General features: G+C 33.6%; 1 protein-coding gene across 1 annotated transcript in view; it reads right to left on the reverse strand.

Moving 5' to 3' along the window:
* The window catches only part of LOC143240222 (uncharacterized), a 74,646-nt gene that overhangs the window by 18,925 nt on the left and 39,282 nt on the right, over positions 1-16,439 (reverse strand). The window contains exons 2-3 of the mRNA XM_076482343.1: positions 8,125-8,439; positions 2,846-3,058 (exon numbers count right to left, since the gene is read on the reverse strand). Coding sequence (XP_076338458.1) covers positions 2,846-3,058; positions 8,125-8,439 — 528 coding nt within the window. The remainder of the gene's footprint in view (positions 1-2,845; positions 3,059-8,124; positions 8,440-16,439) is intronic.

The raw sequence follows: 16,439 nt of genomic DNA on the forward strand, positions 1-16,439 counted from the left end.
TTGATCAAAGAACGAGATAAAGAACCAGGATAAGTGAGAAACTGAAGGATGGGGAGAACAGAAACTCTGGTGAATGGACCACTGATGAAAAGTAGACCAATAATGTTGATACATGAACGATGAGGAAAGATGTATGGATTGGATAAGAAAAGAAGCCACACAAGTAGTAAGTCCTTGAAAGGTAGCTATAGACTGGACATAAGCCACACAAGATGATGGAGTTTGGCAACATCTGGATGAAACACATTCATTCAAGGTTAATGGAGTAGATACCTAGATAAAGGTGTAAGAAGAGGAGTTGCTGCTCCAGTAAGAGCTCAAGTAGAGGATACCAGGCCAATATGGAGCAACTAACAATACATGAATGAGGTACTAAGTAGGAGTGAGAAAATCTTCTCTATCTTGATGAGAAACCCCATTTGAGCAGACACCTCAAAGAATAAAGTAGATGTGCCTGGCAGACTGAGCTCAGAAAAAGGTGTACAACAGCTAACCATCCCTACAATGGTGAGTCTGAAGACCTAACAAATGAAGAGGACATGCAAAGGCATGGATAACTCAACGGAACACATTAAGAGCCAAGGCAATACCAAACAGTAGTACATGGAACTGGAACACATCTTCCCTGTGGACAAACTGAAAATAACAAAGTGACTTCTGAGTAATGAGGATGTGAAAGTAAGCATCTGTCACGTCATATTTGATCATCTAAAGTAAAAAAAATCTACTGAATAGAGAGAGGAGGTAGGATGAAATCAAAGTGAATCAAGGTCCAGAAATGCATTAAGCCAGGATAGATTGAGAACAGGTCTCCAATCTTCTGTCTCTTTGTTGTCCCCAAACAGATGGGAATATGAACCCACACGAACAGGCACCATATGTTCTACAGCATCCTTATGAAGAAAATTGAGAGCTGAGTTCGCCAAACAAATGGAGAAGACATAATCACCAGGAGGAGGAAAAGAAACCAGGAAAGAGGACAGTGGAAGAGGAAAAAATAATTGAATGCATAGACTGACTGACAGAACACATAACACTCATGAATCTATCATGAAGGGTTTCCAGATGGCAGACAATAATTGTAACATGATCGTTAAAGAAGCATCCCATTACCACTGATGGTGAGACAGAGGAATGGGCATAAAGTTAACATCAGAAGTTGGAAAAAGGACAGGGCAAAGAAGGAGCATGGGGCACTCAAACAGGTAAATATTGAGCAGAATCAGTAGGAGGAAGAATGCAATTTCGCCGCAGTAATTCTGAACTCTAAAGATTCCCAAAGACACTTTTGTGTAAAAATAGGGCCTGACAGTTGGGGTGGTGCATTCCTACAAGTAAATCCCAACAACACAAAATCCAAATAGGGAGGAAGAAGGCTAAAGCTACAGAGGAAGGTCTGGAGATTGGCTGAGAACTAATAAAAAAAGACCAATGGGAAGCCTGAGACAATAGAAGAATGAATTGAAAAAAATTGGTCAATGTAATGCAAACTGTAGTAAACTGGGACCTATTAAAATTAACCAAAGCAACAGGATTAGAATCCCACAAGGGAAAGAGACGACCTAAATGCTGAGAATCCAAACAGGGAAATGAGGCATGTTGAAAGGCAAAAAAGAATTGATAGAAAGGCCATATGGGACAATGCATATTCACCCATGAATGTACTTGAGCAGCAACAAATTGAGTATGAACAAGAATGGTGGGAGAGAGAGGAAAATAACTGGAATGAGACTCTTCTTTCGGGAAGTAAGAAGTACAAGAATCAAGGGCTAAATAGAAGACATTAAATTTGACAAACCTGATCAATAAGGTACAAGAAAGGCATAGTTGACAGTCTCTCCTGACTGTCAGAATTATGTGTCTGGTTGAAAGACTAAGACAAGGAAAACCAAGTCAAACTTATCCTTCCTCTAACAAAAAACTTCCTCAGAAGTGTGGTCCTGGAGGAAGAGAGATAGAGCAGAAGAAGCAGGGAAATGTCCAACTCCAGCCAACATTATAAACTCGTTCAACTTGAGACAAATTTCATACATATTAACAGGAACCTCTTCATCTGCCATATGCAAATTTAAATTTGTACATCCACATGGACTTTATTGAAAAGAATAACAGTAAAGTAACTACTAAATGAACAAGAAATTCTAACTAAAAGCTAAAACTAGCTAAAAAAACATAAAACCATAGCAAAATATACTTGATCAATTGAAAACACACATCTGAACAAGTGCTAATCAAGGAAGAGAGGATTGTGCAGCAATGGTAGAGGGAGCTATGGGATTGGTGGAGGATGGTCACAAGATCAGTACATGTTGTTGCAAAGGGCTAGTACACTCTTAATAATTTACCTATAGGGCAAATGAAGGTCAAAATAGCTATGGGTGAGAGAGGTAAATTTTAGAATTTCTTGGGAAAGAATGTACACTCTTAATATCATGTAATGTTAAAGATGCATAATTCCATAACAAAGTACTAACTGTTGATTGAAAAATATACAAAATGTTCTTCCTCTAAGAAAAAACTAACCCCTGAAAATAAAAAAAGTTTTGTTAGTGAAACAGAAAAACTGTTTTATGGTCCATTGTTGACAATTTAAAGCCACGACCACAAGACTGAGAAAAATGATGTTAATTTGAAAGGATGCCTTTCAATTTTAAGTTTGTTTCTTGTTTTTTTGTGGAGGGAAAGCATTGTTCATTATGTAAGTAATCATCTAGCACTGAGGAATTAAGCTGATTAAATAAGATCTTCATTGTTTAAAACTTCAGTACACTTATACTTATGGCTTTAAAACAAAATAAAAACACCAATATTTAAAAGCTTTGGTTAGTAAACAAATCTTGCTTACTGCATAAGGGATACTTCCTCTCTGAAACTGTTATCTCTGATACCCAGGAACCACTTTGACAAAGTAAAGTAGGTGGACCAGATAATGTGTAATGTTCAAGGCAATGGTAAGAGACTCTGATACCTTCTCTAGGCAAACCCCAACAAGTGTTTCCCTCTGTTATGTTGTAGTAGCCATTTTGGATTGCAAGGTTATCAGTAGGGCATCCTTTTTCTGAGGAAACAAAGAAAAAGAAGATACAAATCAAGCAATTGGTGTTTACAATGAACAAGATAGGTAAATTAATATGTAGAATTATAATGTAGAGAAAAGTCTATTTATAATTCTAGAATACATATAAACGCTTTTCTTTATGGCATCATATCTCCAAAGTATTGGCAATAATAATTGTTTAAAGCACTTGTGGTAAGATCGTGACGAACATGTATCAATCATTCTCATGATAATTATCCTACATATATGATCACAATACTTATATTTTATAATTATTAGCTAGTAATTATTAACTAAAATATAGATGTTATTTAATGATTAGACTTGCTCAAGGATGGCAGCAGAAAGAAGTTTAATTGACTACAAATGCCCAGAAAGAGATAAAGGAGAGGTGAACAGCTTTCACACTCAAATTCAATCAGAGCCATTATTTGGAGCCTATTACTCAAGTCCTCTATTGAAACTTTTAAAAATAATTGTAAATATAGAATGGATTATAATCAGTATATTTATGTACATCATACAGACTAAATTTATACCAACATTAGTGCATATAACATTAAACTAGTGAAATATGGACCTAAAGTTAACTAGACAACCCAAACATTTACAAGTCCAACTTTATGAAAATTATTCATTGCCCAGTCTACTACCCATATCTATTTTGCAAGTAACACAGACTTGTTACAGTCTCAGTGTTCTACTCACTAAATTAAAGTTACAACAATAGTCAATACCACTAGACACTATCACTACAGAAATAATGGAATAATGATATAGAACAATATTCAAATACTATTAGATTTAGTCTAGAACCTTTGGGTTAGGCCATATTATTGGCATTAAGACCTTACAGGCATATTAAGCATGCAGCTGAATTAGCCTGCTCAGTACTGAACCTTACAGTACTTATGATGACATTATTGTAAGTGTTAACATTAGACTGTTTATGACTCACAACTATGTTATATAAGCTAATTCATTCACAAATGTAGGTCTATAACAGACAAAATAAAGTGAATATAGATCTAAGTCGAGTTTGATTGATCTTATGGGAATGTGTGGGAACTATTTTAAAGAAATCATTGCTATATTGGCATGGAAACTGTACATAAAACACAAATATTTTGCATGTTTAACAACAACAACATGTCTACCATGACGTGATGCATACTTCACTTTGAAAAACCACTGATCAACTATATATTAATTAATATTCCTGCTGATCTACAATATTTCGGAGGTTTTCCAAAATTGCATTTTTGTAAATGTTCATATTAATGTTTTAAAGTAAGCATACTTCTGTAGTAGCCATTCAAGAGTTTTATGTATTGAAGTTAATATGTCAAATTGTTTTATTTTATCAATTTATTTCTTTTTTCAATTGATGGAAATCTTTTTTGAGATAAAACTCTACCTTCCCTGTTGGGTGAAAATATTTAGGATACTAATCATGACAACAAGTTATGTAATAGTTTTAGCAAACCAACAATTTTGATATATTGCTGATATTAGGATGAGAACATATAATACTGCTTATAGGGGGTTTGAAGCTTCTGACAGTAGTTTGAAAGAAAACATTGATCTATAATACTCAATCAGTTTTCAGCAATTTTAGTTATTTATCACAAGAAGGTTTAATCATTATCACCATAAGTAAAAAAAGACTAAATTTTACAAGGCTATAACATTTTATCAGGTGCCTTAAATATTCATCAAAAATACCTTTGATGTTCAATAATGGACTTAAATGAGTTTATATATTAACTGCAGAAGATTTTATTTCCATAGAGAGAGAGAGAGAGAGAAACTTTCCCCATTAAATTCACCTCCCCTAAATATTTTTTGTAAATATGAGGTTTTTATTTCACTGCCTCATGAAAAATTATAAAAGAAAATACCTGAACTACAATTTCATTACTTCACAAGGCTGGTAAAGTAGTAGAGAAAACAAACATATAATCAAAAATATCTCACAAGTCAACATATTTCTTATCAATTCAGTGACTTGTGAGAAACAAAAGACAGATCTTGAATGTTATCATGGCATTTTAGTGCTGACATATGAGTTCCACAATATTTTACTATCATAGTAAATTAATGCCAGTGCATTTTACTGCTGGCAAATAATTATGTTCTCAAAGCAAAACATTTTCTAGCACAGTGAACAACTTTTTCTTGAAAATTAAAACAATCACCAAAAGCACATAGATACATATTCTCAAGATAAAACATTTGCTAGCATAGTGAATGATCTTATTCTCAAATATTAGAATAAAATAATAAACTATTACACTGAACTTGATTAAAAAATAAAATTAATTAACATATTAAATGGAATAATTTGCTGGGGAGAAAAAGGCTATCATTGCATAGGAAATACATACACTATTATTTATGTTTATGAAGGTACAAATTTTCATGTTCAAGGTTTCTTGACATAGTAACAGTTGCTTAATAATAATAAGCTGACAATTTCTATATGAACAAAAACATTAAAATTAAATAATTATTTGCTACATCTTTTTGTTGGCAATTAAATGCACCAGTACTAAAATGACAATAAAATGTTGCCGCAGTCATATGCTGACAATCAAATGCTGCAGAACCATTATTTAAGCATGCCTTTATCTGGAAATCCATAACACACAAATTAAGTGGAATGTGATAAAAGCAGCTGCAGTCTAAATTGTTTTATTATACGAATTAAGCATTTTGATGGTATTGCTATGCCATATTTTGCCATTCAAACCATAGTTTTGAAATTCTTATACTGCATAAGTAATGTTTAAAATAAACTTGTCCTTCACTGTCCAGTCCAGTTGAAACGTTTTTGTACTGAATGAAAGGCCTCCTAAGAATTGACTTGTAGGAGACAAAAAACAGATCTTAAATGCTACTTTTGCATACCTCTGATCTGAAATCAGTGATGGACAAATTAAGAGAAGTATAAAAAACATTTGCAGGTTAAATGACTTATCACAAATATCATACTTCTTTCACCAGTGTTTTCTCAGCTTTTAGCATTTAAACTGCAATAATTTAAGAGTCATATGCAAAATTGGCTTCACTACTAAACCACAATGACAAAAAACAACAACAATAAAACAATAACTAATTTAAATAGTAATGAAAACAAAAAAAGGCAAGGATAAGAAATTACAATACATGAAAATGCATTTCATTACATTTAATAATAATGTTATAATTTTTTAAAATAACTATTTTACAGAAATCAAATGAATGTTTCAGATTAAACATATGTTCATAAACCTAGAAGGGAGATTTTACACGTTTCATAAATTCTAGTAAAATTTGCCAATTAAAATATTTTATATTGTTCGTAGTTTACTTAATAAAGTGATTCTGACACATATGTTGTTAATTTTTAAAAGAAACTTCAACTTTCAGATCTGACCAATAATCATGAACAAGTTTTTATTTTATTTTACTTTTTCCTCTTAAATTGTTTTCTGGGGAGAAGAACATCTTATCAACTACCTTAGGAATAAATTTGTTTGTAGAATAATCTTGGAATTTCAAAATTTTGTTCTGAATAAAGTAAAACCCTACTGAAAAGAACTCGTATTTTTCACGTTTCAAAGTATATCAATGTGTCATCTTTAGGAGTGTAATTTTTAAAAATAGTACACTTATTTATACAATTATATCATACAATTAAATTGATATCTTACTTCATTAATCTGGTCACTTTCAGAAGTAGTGAATGCATTGAATTTAAGGGATGTCTCTATAAATGATAAAGGGTGAATTTGACTTTTGAAAGTGAATGGGACAGTTTTGATAGATCTACAGGCCCATTGATGGGTCATAAATTATATATTATATTTACATGTATTTTAGCTGCCAGCTGCATTCAAGCTGGGCTTGATTTTTTATCCATACTTTGAAGTTACTTTCACCAAAGTTTGGTTTTATACGAGTACAGAAACATCCAATCCATTCTTTGTTCATTATTTCCTTTTGCTTAAGAACTCCCATCACTCTGAAAGATAAGGTTCCAAATAAAGTGTTAGAATATTTATCTCACAGGATTACTATGAATCTTTCAAAAGAGCATGTGTTATATGAGTTTCTATTTTAGTTTTATCAAGACTGTTCGGACCTATGTGTTTTCAGCACATCATGAATGTGGTTCTTTGGAATAATTTTCTGATCAATTTCTTAAGTCAAACAAATCATTTTTCATTAACTTGAAATATGTGAGTCTGAAGTAAAATGTCACTACATGAAATAAAATATAGTATTATTAAAAAAATTATTATATTTAAATTTTATTTCTTTGTCAATTTGAAGGCAAGTTGTATATTTGTTTTGAAATTATTACTTTTTTAATAAAGAAAAGTTTCACACTTCTAGTTGTAGGCTTCCTTAAAATTTCACATAGGCATTTAACTGTCTGTATATAACACTGACCCATTGACATGAAGTTCTACATTTAATGACAAGCTTATTTTAGTTATTCTCTCATTTCAATAAAACAATATTGTTAGTCATGAAAATATTATACTTATTAAAATATGTACAGCTATGCACTCAACTTATTACCTCAACCCTAAACAAGCTGAAGTTTTATTGGGATTATATTAATACAAAACAGTACTATTTTATTTGGTATACCACAGTGAATACTTATTTGACAGTTGTGATTACTGTAATTAAAATAACTTACTTTCATTACCTGAAAAAAACAAAGAACAAAAATCAGATTTCAAAAATATCTGCTGATCTATTTTTCATAGGATCCATTCCATGAGCAAGTACAGATTTTGAAAATTTTTTTAAAAATTAAAAGTAATACAATAAACCATTGGACCTAAATGTTTATTGTGAGTTTTACAGTACTTATTTCACATTCTTGTATCCTTATCAAAAACCTAGAAAATTTTAAAAATATTTTGTACTTAAATAGATCATATAAACAAATACAATATTCAATAGCAAACTGCGAGAATCTCAAAATTTTAACATTTTGTTTTAACAATATTATGTTAAAGGACTGTCATCTTTCTTGGTGACAAAAAATAAGGAGGGTAAAAACTAACCTCCAAAGAGTTTATACTTAATCCCTGTTCTCCAAGTGGTACCTTGAATAAACACATAACAACGGAAAGTAATGTCTGTATGATTCATCCAGCTTTGTATCCCATAAACTCTGTTCAGACTGATACTATATGTTCCATTTGGTAGCTGTATTGTTTGATCAAATGGTACACTAGATAGGTAAGAACCACGACTCTCACTGAAGATGCCACAAGCTGGTGATGGCTTTGGAAACATACCCACACATTGAAAATTAATAGTTTCACGGCAGGCAATCATATCTCTATGTGTCTTCCAACTGTTCTCCTTACAAGCATCTGCAACATCAAAGTACATTACGACCACAGTTTAAGATTATATACCATATATAAATTACTAAATTGGAAATTAGATAATTCTATTAATTACTAAAGAAATAAAGGAGTAAAATCTCAGTAATAGAGTATTTACATTGTAAAGTTTGGTTTTTATTATATAAAGTTACACAGGTAACATATTTGTTTCTCTTGTATATTTAAACTTAGCATTTTAATTATAAAAAAGCTAATAAGGGAAACTTCTAAGGTATATTAATAGATACATGTGCTCACAATTAGACATTTGACAGTCAAAGCTTTAATTTCTTTCTTTCTGCCAATAAGGTGAATTGAATTCCCTCAACTGGAGCACTGATTAGATGTTAAAGAAATGTTGGGTAACAATATATAAAGCCTTAATTTAACTACTTATATTAAAGAAGCCTCAAAATGTAGAAAGCTTTGTGCATGTGCTTACAATTAGACATTTGACAGTCAAAGCTTTAACTTATTTTTTTCTGCTAATAAGGTGAACTGAATTCCCTCAACTGGAGCACTGATTAGATGTTAAAGAAATGTTGGGTAACAATATACAAAGCCTTAATTTAACTACTTATATTAAAGAAGCCTAAAAATGTAGAAAGCTTTGTTACATTTAGTTGGAATGTAAAGAATAATTACATTACGAATAATAATGATTTGAATACCATTGTTCCATACTGCTCTAATATGGCACTGATGTACAATAAACATCACATGCTTGAAATGCTATAAAAATACATACATGCTACATTTTTAGAAATATTTCTTCTGCTTGCATTAAATGCATGAATTAAGTTAAATTTGTTGCTTAATGTGATAAGAAAATTGTAAAAACTGAAGTTTTGGGGATGTCACACATAAGCCTTTATACAAATAACAAATATATTAAAGGAGCCAAACTTAAAGTTAAGTATCTGATAAATAATCTTATTTGTAGTAACCTGTCTCAACATTAAAATGATAAGCTTATTTAGGAACCTTAGTAAATAGTAATAACAGAAATAACCTTTTAAATTACACTTAGCAAATGTAACTTTATTTTAGTGGCAAATTCAACTTCTGTTGAACTATAAAACAAGCTGAATACTCAATATTATTTCAATAACATCTTAAGACAAGTTATCTATCAATTATATAGTTTAAAGACAGGTTTGTTTTGATGTTAACGTGATTATAACATAGCAATGTAATAAATTTATTTCTCAAACTCTATAGGGTTGACAATGTTGTTAATAGGATACAAAGGTACTTGTATTTAGTTGTTATTACTTATCTCCAGATTAAAGTAGTTAAGAGTAGTGTAGGTGTTAAACACATAAGTTTGTAGAGGGCAGTAGGTGCAAGAAGTAAGTTTCACTTAGGAATTTGGATTGGCATGTACTTTTAAGAAAACTAGTAGTGATGATGTGCAATTTGTTTATAATGCTTTCAATATAAAGGAGCAACTAGAGGTAATCCTAACTAGAGTAGATATAAATGATAAAAGAAGAATAAAATACATGAATATACATCAGGATTTGAAGATGAACTTATGCTTTTACATGCACAGATGCCACATAATTAATAAAAACATTCAGGAAGGTAGAAACAGTTCTAATATGACTAGATGTTGTGAAGTTAACTGTAAGGAGTAGATTCTATTAAGTAACAGTTAATGCTTAAATATCTGAGGATTTCTTTGAGCTTGTACAGATGAGGAACCAGAAAAAAACCCTATAAAAACAGGGGCAGCCAGGGATGGAAATGAAAACATACAGTTATTGATTTAGGAAATTCCAATATGGTACTTCCTTCCTCCCACAAGATTAGCTTTTCTTATTTGGTGCTGCCATCTACATGAAAACGTTCTTAATAACTCCTGCCATAAACCTTTTGCATCCCCACCTCCATTGGAATCAAAGATTCCAATATTACTCTCATGTAAATCTGCATGCATCATTTCACCAACAATAGGAGAACACCACAAACATGTGAATCCCTCCACGTGCCACTAATGAACCATCAGTTATTGTTTGGTAGTGTTCTATTTCAGGTATCTTGGTTTCAAGTTTCACAATCAGATATAGTATACTTTAAAAGTGATTTTCATTAAATTAATTTCAAGTTTAGTTACATTGTTTACTTTTATTTCATCCCAGTTTATTACACTTGCTTTATTATTTATAATTTCAGTTTAATTGAGTCTTCTTGATTATGAATTTTGAAGTTGTTACCACTTGAGAAGTCACACATGTAACTAGGGCTATGTCACAAGCCTCAAGCATGAGTGACCTGAGGTGGTAAAGTTTACGTCAGTATAACTTTCATTCAAGAAATTTTCACTTTTATTTTGAAAGCATTTATTTACCTGTGTTCTGTCACCAAATCCTTTGCTTGTTTGTTCCATGTCAAGCATAAATTTTGAAGTTAACAATACCATTTTGGATCCATCTTATTTGTCTGATGTCATCCTTCAGGGTCCCCCACTGTTTGCTGTCTTCCCACACCCTGCCTGAGGATTCTGTTTGTTCCTCATCAGTTTTTATATTTCAAGAATGTGATGTTTTGCCTATTGCTCCTATTTCTTATAATACAAACCTTTCCCTTTTGCATGATTCTGCCTCTCAACATTATTTAGTTTTCTCCCTCTATCTTAATATTCAGGTTCATGCTGAGCATTTTGTCTCCCAGTTGGGTAACAGCATTAGTATACCTTATCTCCCATTGGCTTCAAATCAGTCTGCTCTCTCTTATCATAGGGCAGACTGCCCTTATTCGAATAAAAAATTGTTAGGTTTGGTTCTGCCAGTTTGGGGGAGAATGTTCTAAATCTCTCATTCATCTAACAGATGCTCAGTATTTCCATCTTCAACTTATCCTTATGACTCTGCTGCAGCACCTTTCCTCGAATCCACCTCATCTACTCAGTTCTTTACAGGAACCTTGAATGGTTTTCTAGGGATGTTCTCTCCCTCCTCACTTCCACTTTAGCCTACTTATCACGTTTGGCTCTGGTCTTCCTTCCTGCTGTACCAATGTTCATGATTTTTCATGATGGCTCACAGTGTCCCATGACTACCCAATGGGAGCCCTTTTATATCCAATGTTTGAGTTCACAGATTATTGTCAGAAGGTTTTGTCATCCTTTTTCTTACTCCTTCTGCCTTATTCAATATGCCTGTTTCCTTTCCTTGCTGCACCAGTATCTTTCTGAGGTAGTACAAGACCTCCTCACAAAACAGGATATCAAGTGTAATTTACTCTCCTCCTGTTTAAGATTTCCAAAAAGACTGGAGACTAGAGGCAATTCATCAACCTGTTCCCTCTCAATCAGTATATTCATGCCTCATGATTCATCATAGAATCCTACCTTACATTTGAGGGAGATTTTTCTCCAGGTTTGGGATCCTTTTGATTCTCCCATCACCCTTCCTTCCTTCCAAGGTTAGTTGGACAAGTCTCATACTTTGGCAAGTATCTTGCTTTCCAGTCAATTATCAGATTTACACCTGTTTCTGGATGCATTTTTTCAGGACTGTAGTGCATGGATCAATTACTGAGTGGTTTCAAGTCATTGGTCTGTGGAGGAATGATCTCTTCATATTAACATCCTCAAACTCCTTGCTATTTGTTGGGCTTTGGATCATTTTCTTCCTAACTCTAGGGATTGGTTGGTCATGATCCACTCTGACAATTGAGCAATGGTGACTCATATTAAGTACCAAGGGGCACCCCGGTTGAGATCCCTATGTTTTTTCACCGAGGATCTTCTCTTTTGACCATCACATTTTTTTGATGGAGTGTCACATACCAGCTGCTTACAACCCTATGATGAATCATCTTTCCCAACCAGACTGGATTCATCCAATGATGTAGTCCCTTAATCCCCTTTTCTTTCAGTGGCTTTGCAAACAGTTGGATACCTTTCATATCAATGCATTTACCTGTTCCCTATTGTTGAGCTTTGGCAACAGTTAACTTCAACCAGGACTGAATGAAGAAGTTCCTTTACATTTATCTTCTTATATGATTACTTCAATGGGTAGTTTCCCTCATCCATACATTTTGGTGCAAAGTCATTCTGATTGATTCTTACAGACCTGCCCATCCACAGTTTCCTCACTCACTTACTTCTGCCATAGTTGTTCCTTCTCATCCCCTTATTCCAACCTCCTTTCTCAATCACAGTCACCAGTTTTGTATCTCACATTTCACATCCTCCGTCTATGCTCACAGCTTTTATCCAGATCCTGGCAAGGAATTCCAGTTCTCAAATTGAATGGCATTTTATTTAGCTCATTCCATTTTCCCTTTATCCATGGTTGTGTATTAGCAGAAATGAAATGTTTTTTGCACCTAAACCCTGGTTCAAGAGGTTCCAGCTTTTCTTCCAACAGTTACAAATATCTTCAAATTTCTTTTATGTGTTTTTGAGAAGGAGATTTTGCTTCCCTTAATATTGAGATATTGAGCAATCCTATGTCACACTTTCAGTTTTCTAGTTACTGCAGGATCTTTCTTTCCCTTACTTTATTTCCCTTGGAGCCCACTGCCTTGTGTTCTTTACTTCACATATCCTTTAAGGTTTATCTCCTTCTCTTGGCATGGGGTGGTGTCAGTTGGATATATTCATTATCAAAATTACTCACATAGTGTACTATCAAACATATCTTCTTTTTTTATCTGGATTGTCTCTTCCTTCCCAAAACCTTAGTAGAGTGTGATGGAAGCTCCACCCTTTTGTCCACTTCCCTCTTTTCTATTTCTCATCTCTACCCTTGGTCCAATCCAGATACACTTTTGTGCCTTGTGCTTGTCCTTTGTTGTTGTATTGCCCACACAGCTTCCTTCAGGGATTCCCTTTCCTGTCTATTCCTGGCAACCATCTTCCTCTTGAGATCTTTCTCCCTTCAACCTTTAACAATTGGATTCATTGTTAAATCCAGTTGGCTTATTCCTCTTTGTCTCCTTCCTAACACACTTTATTCCATGTTACCTCCCTTAAATTCCACTACCTCATATTTTCCTTTGCTTGTCTTGGTCAACCTCTGAAGGAAATTCCATAGTTGGGCACATGGACTACACCTCAGCCATTCATTTCCTATTACACAGTGGTTTCTATGTCTTCAGGGTATCACCTACTATGTATGGTTATACTTCATATTTCAGTGCTGCTATGACACTCGGTAAATCTACATTAACACTTTCTTTTCTTTCAGGGGTCCTTGCTTTGAATTTCATCTACTGGATCCCACTCTGTGGAGAGCAGTGCCTTAGAGATAGGGTATTTCACAAGATCACTGGAGAGTTAATAACCTCATAATATATACTTCATAAATAGGTATGTCCCGAACTGTACCACTCATGGGTGGCATGTGTAATTCAGAAAGATATAGCTGCATATCCCTACCATAACATGATTGAATAAATTGGTATGGTCTGCTTTTCATAATAGGATTTTGTTGTCACTAATTACACTGCCTTAGGTTAGCAGTCCATCTGAACACTCCAATGCTTTCCCCCTTTCTTTCCATATCACTTACCAGTTTCAAGCTGGTAGAACCATGGAGGCATCCTGCTAGACTGATTTAATAAAAATGGCTATATCCATTCACTTCAGAGTAGGGCAGTGATGTATTGCTAGTGTAGAAGCCATACCATCCTCTTGACTAAATGACACATACAAAAAAGTAGAATATTTTGATGCAGTTCACCCCTTCAGTTGGTGTCTTCATCCTACTTTCACACCAATGTTGATACCCTTCAGGCTGGTTTTGAATATTGAGTGAATCAATCAACATAAGTCCTCACATGGATTTGGGGTTGTCAATCTTCCTTCCTCAATACTCTCCTCTGTGTCACAGAACACAGAGGGTATACTTAAGTTGTTTACATCTCTATTCTAGATAAGCCCTCATTTTCTTCTGCAACTGTGATTTTATTAACCTTTGGATGTCTCAGGACCATGCTCACAGTCAAATGAATTGATTGCATGTGATGGGCTTACCTTAGATACCAAATGCTATATTCCCAGAACATTAGCTCAATGCCACTCACGTCATGCCCTGGAGTCAGTCATTTCCTCACATTTATGAATTTAGCCCTTTAGGTGAAGATAGCATGACTGCACTGCCTTGCACTGATGTTGGTACCCAGTGAGGAGAATTTGGATGTAGTTGACTTACTGAGTAAAGTCCACTGTACCCTAGCCATTCTACAACATGGAAAACATGCTCTTTTACATAGTTTTCTTCTGTAGGATTGAGTTATTTATTTATCTGATTGGAATCATTTTCCTGACTTATCCTCTCCCTCTTGAATGTGCTCCCTTCCTTTTCTACCATGCTTGTTCATAACTGTTCATGATGAAAAGATACCTGGTTCAGAAATGGTGTACTGCTTCTCCTCAGATAATCTGATCTGATTCTCTCATATACAGAGGTATTCTTTGGATGCTTTTGGGGTGGGAGAACATCTGCTTTTCCCTTGCACCAGTCCCTCCTCTTTTTCAATGGGGGATTCTTGCTAATCTTATGAGTGGAAGAAAATACTGTATCAGAAGTTAAAATTTTCCTGAACTGAAAATGTATTTCCAATAGTTACTTCCCTTCTCTCACATTTTACACCCTCTTCCCCACAATCTCAGAAGTGATGGTTAGATAGTGGCATTTTGAGGGAGTCACATGCATCACATGATGCTGGTGCTCTCCTATTAGTTAAGAGATGATACACATTGATTTGCATGAAAGACACATCTGATTCCAGTAGGGGAAAATTGAAGGCTTGTGCATGCACTATAAAAAAAATGTTTGCATACAGAGAGCAGAACAAAATGAGAAAAGCTAATCTTATGACAAGAAGGAAGTACTAATAAATAATACATTTCCAGTTTGGGGAAATTATAACTTCTTTGGTTCATCACATAAAAAAGATAGTCCATAAAGTTAACTGAGAAATAAGAATCAGATTGTACTATTTAGATACAGGGGTGGAAAATAAAGCGTGTGTGTTTTCTTATAGCAAAGCCACATTGGGCTATCTGCTCAGCCCACCGAGGGGAATCGAACCCCTGATTGTAGCTATAAAGCAATTGAGGTAATAAACAGTGCTTGCAATTATGTTATCTTTATTAAGCATGTAGATTAACTAAGCAGGGAGAGGTAGGTCAGAGAAACTAATTGATTAGTACAAGAAGTTGATAAGGAATTTAAAGAAAAGAATCATAATAGCTTAATGTGTTTCACTGCCACTGAAACATGTCCATCCACAAAAGCATTGAGGCAAATACATTTTATTTGAGTAAGCATGAGTTGGAAATAAGTAATGTTCTTGTATCAATTTTTGTTTTATTGTTTTTTTTATTTCATAATTTTTTTCTGGTTGCCTTGCTTTTATAAAATGAATAAAAATAGCACTCCTTTAAAACCCATAATAAAAAAAAATATTTAAAGCATCAATGAGATTTTGTTGTTTTATTCCCATTACTGTAATTTACTCTACTTGTACATTAAAGCATACTCCAAAACCATAACAAGATATAAAAAAATAAAGGACACATATGCATCATGCATCAATCGTAAAATAATCTAAGCTGCAGTGTCTGTGATGCTTATGTGTGTCATGGTAGAGATATTAGTTGAATAAACAAGTGTACCCATACACAATCTATTTGTTATTATTTCATATCATCAAAATATTCCTAATCAGAACAGAAATACCAGTGGTACCTGATATGGGTATCAATCTCCAAGGCATCACTGAGTGTTAATTGAATGCATCATAATAATTTCTTTGTTTGTTTGCCATTTCTGATGGAACACTAAATGTGTTAATTTTGCCAAGGATACTGCCAAGACTTAATTATGGGAAAGAAATTATTAGTACATCACTTAAGTTGAAAACCAGGCTTAAGGACAAGCAGATTGATTGATTGGACTTCTATGGTCAGTTATATTGGAAATGGGAGTTTTTTTTTAGAGAAGATAGTTTTATATTTAAAT

This window comes from Tachypleus tridentatus, chromosome 2 (assembly GCF_004210375.1).
Source record: "Tachypleus tridentatus isolate NWPU-2018 chromosome 2, ASM421037v1, whole genome shotgun sequence".
NCBI classification, from domain to species: domain Eukaryota; kingdom Metazoa; phylum Arthropoda; class Merostomata; order Xiphosura; family Limulidae; genus Tachypleus; species Tachypleus tridentatus.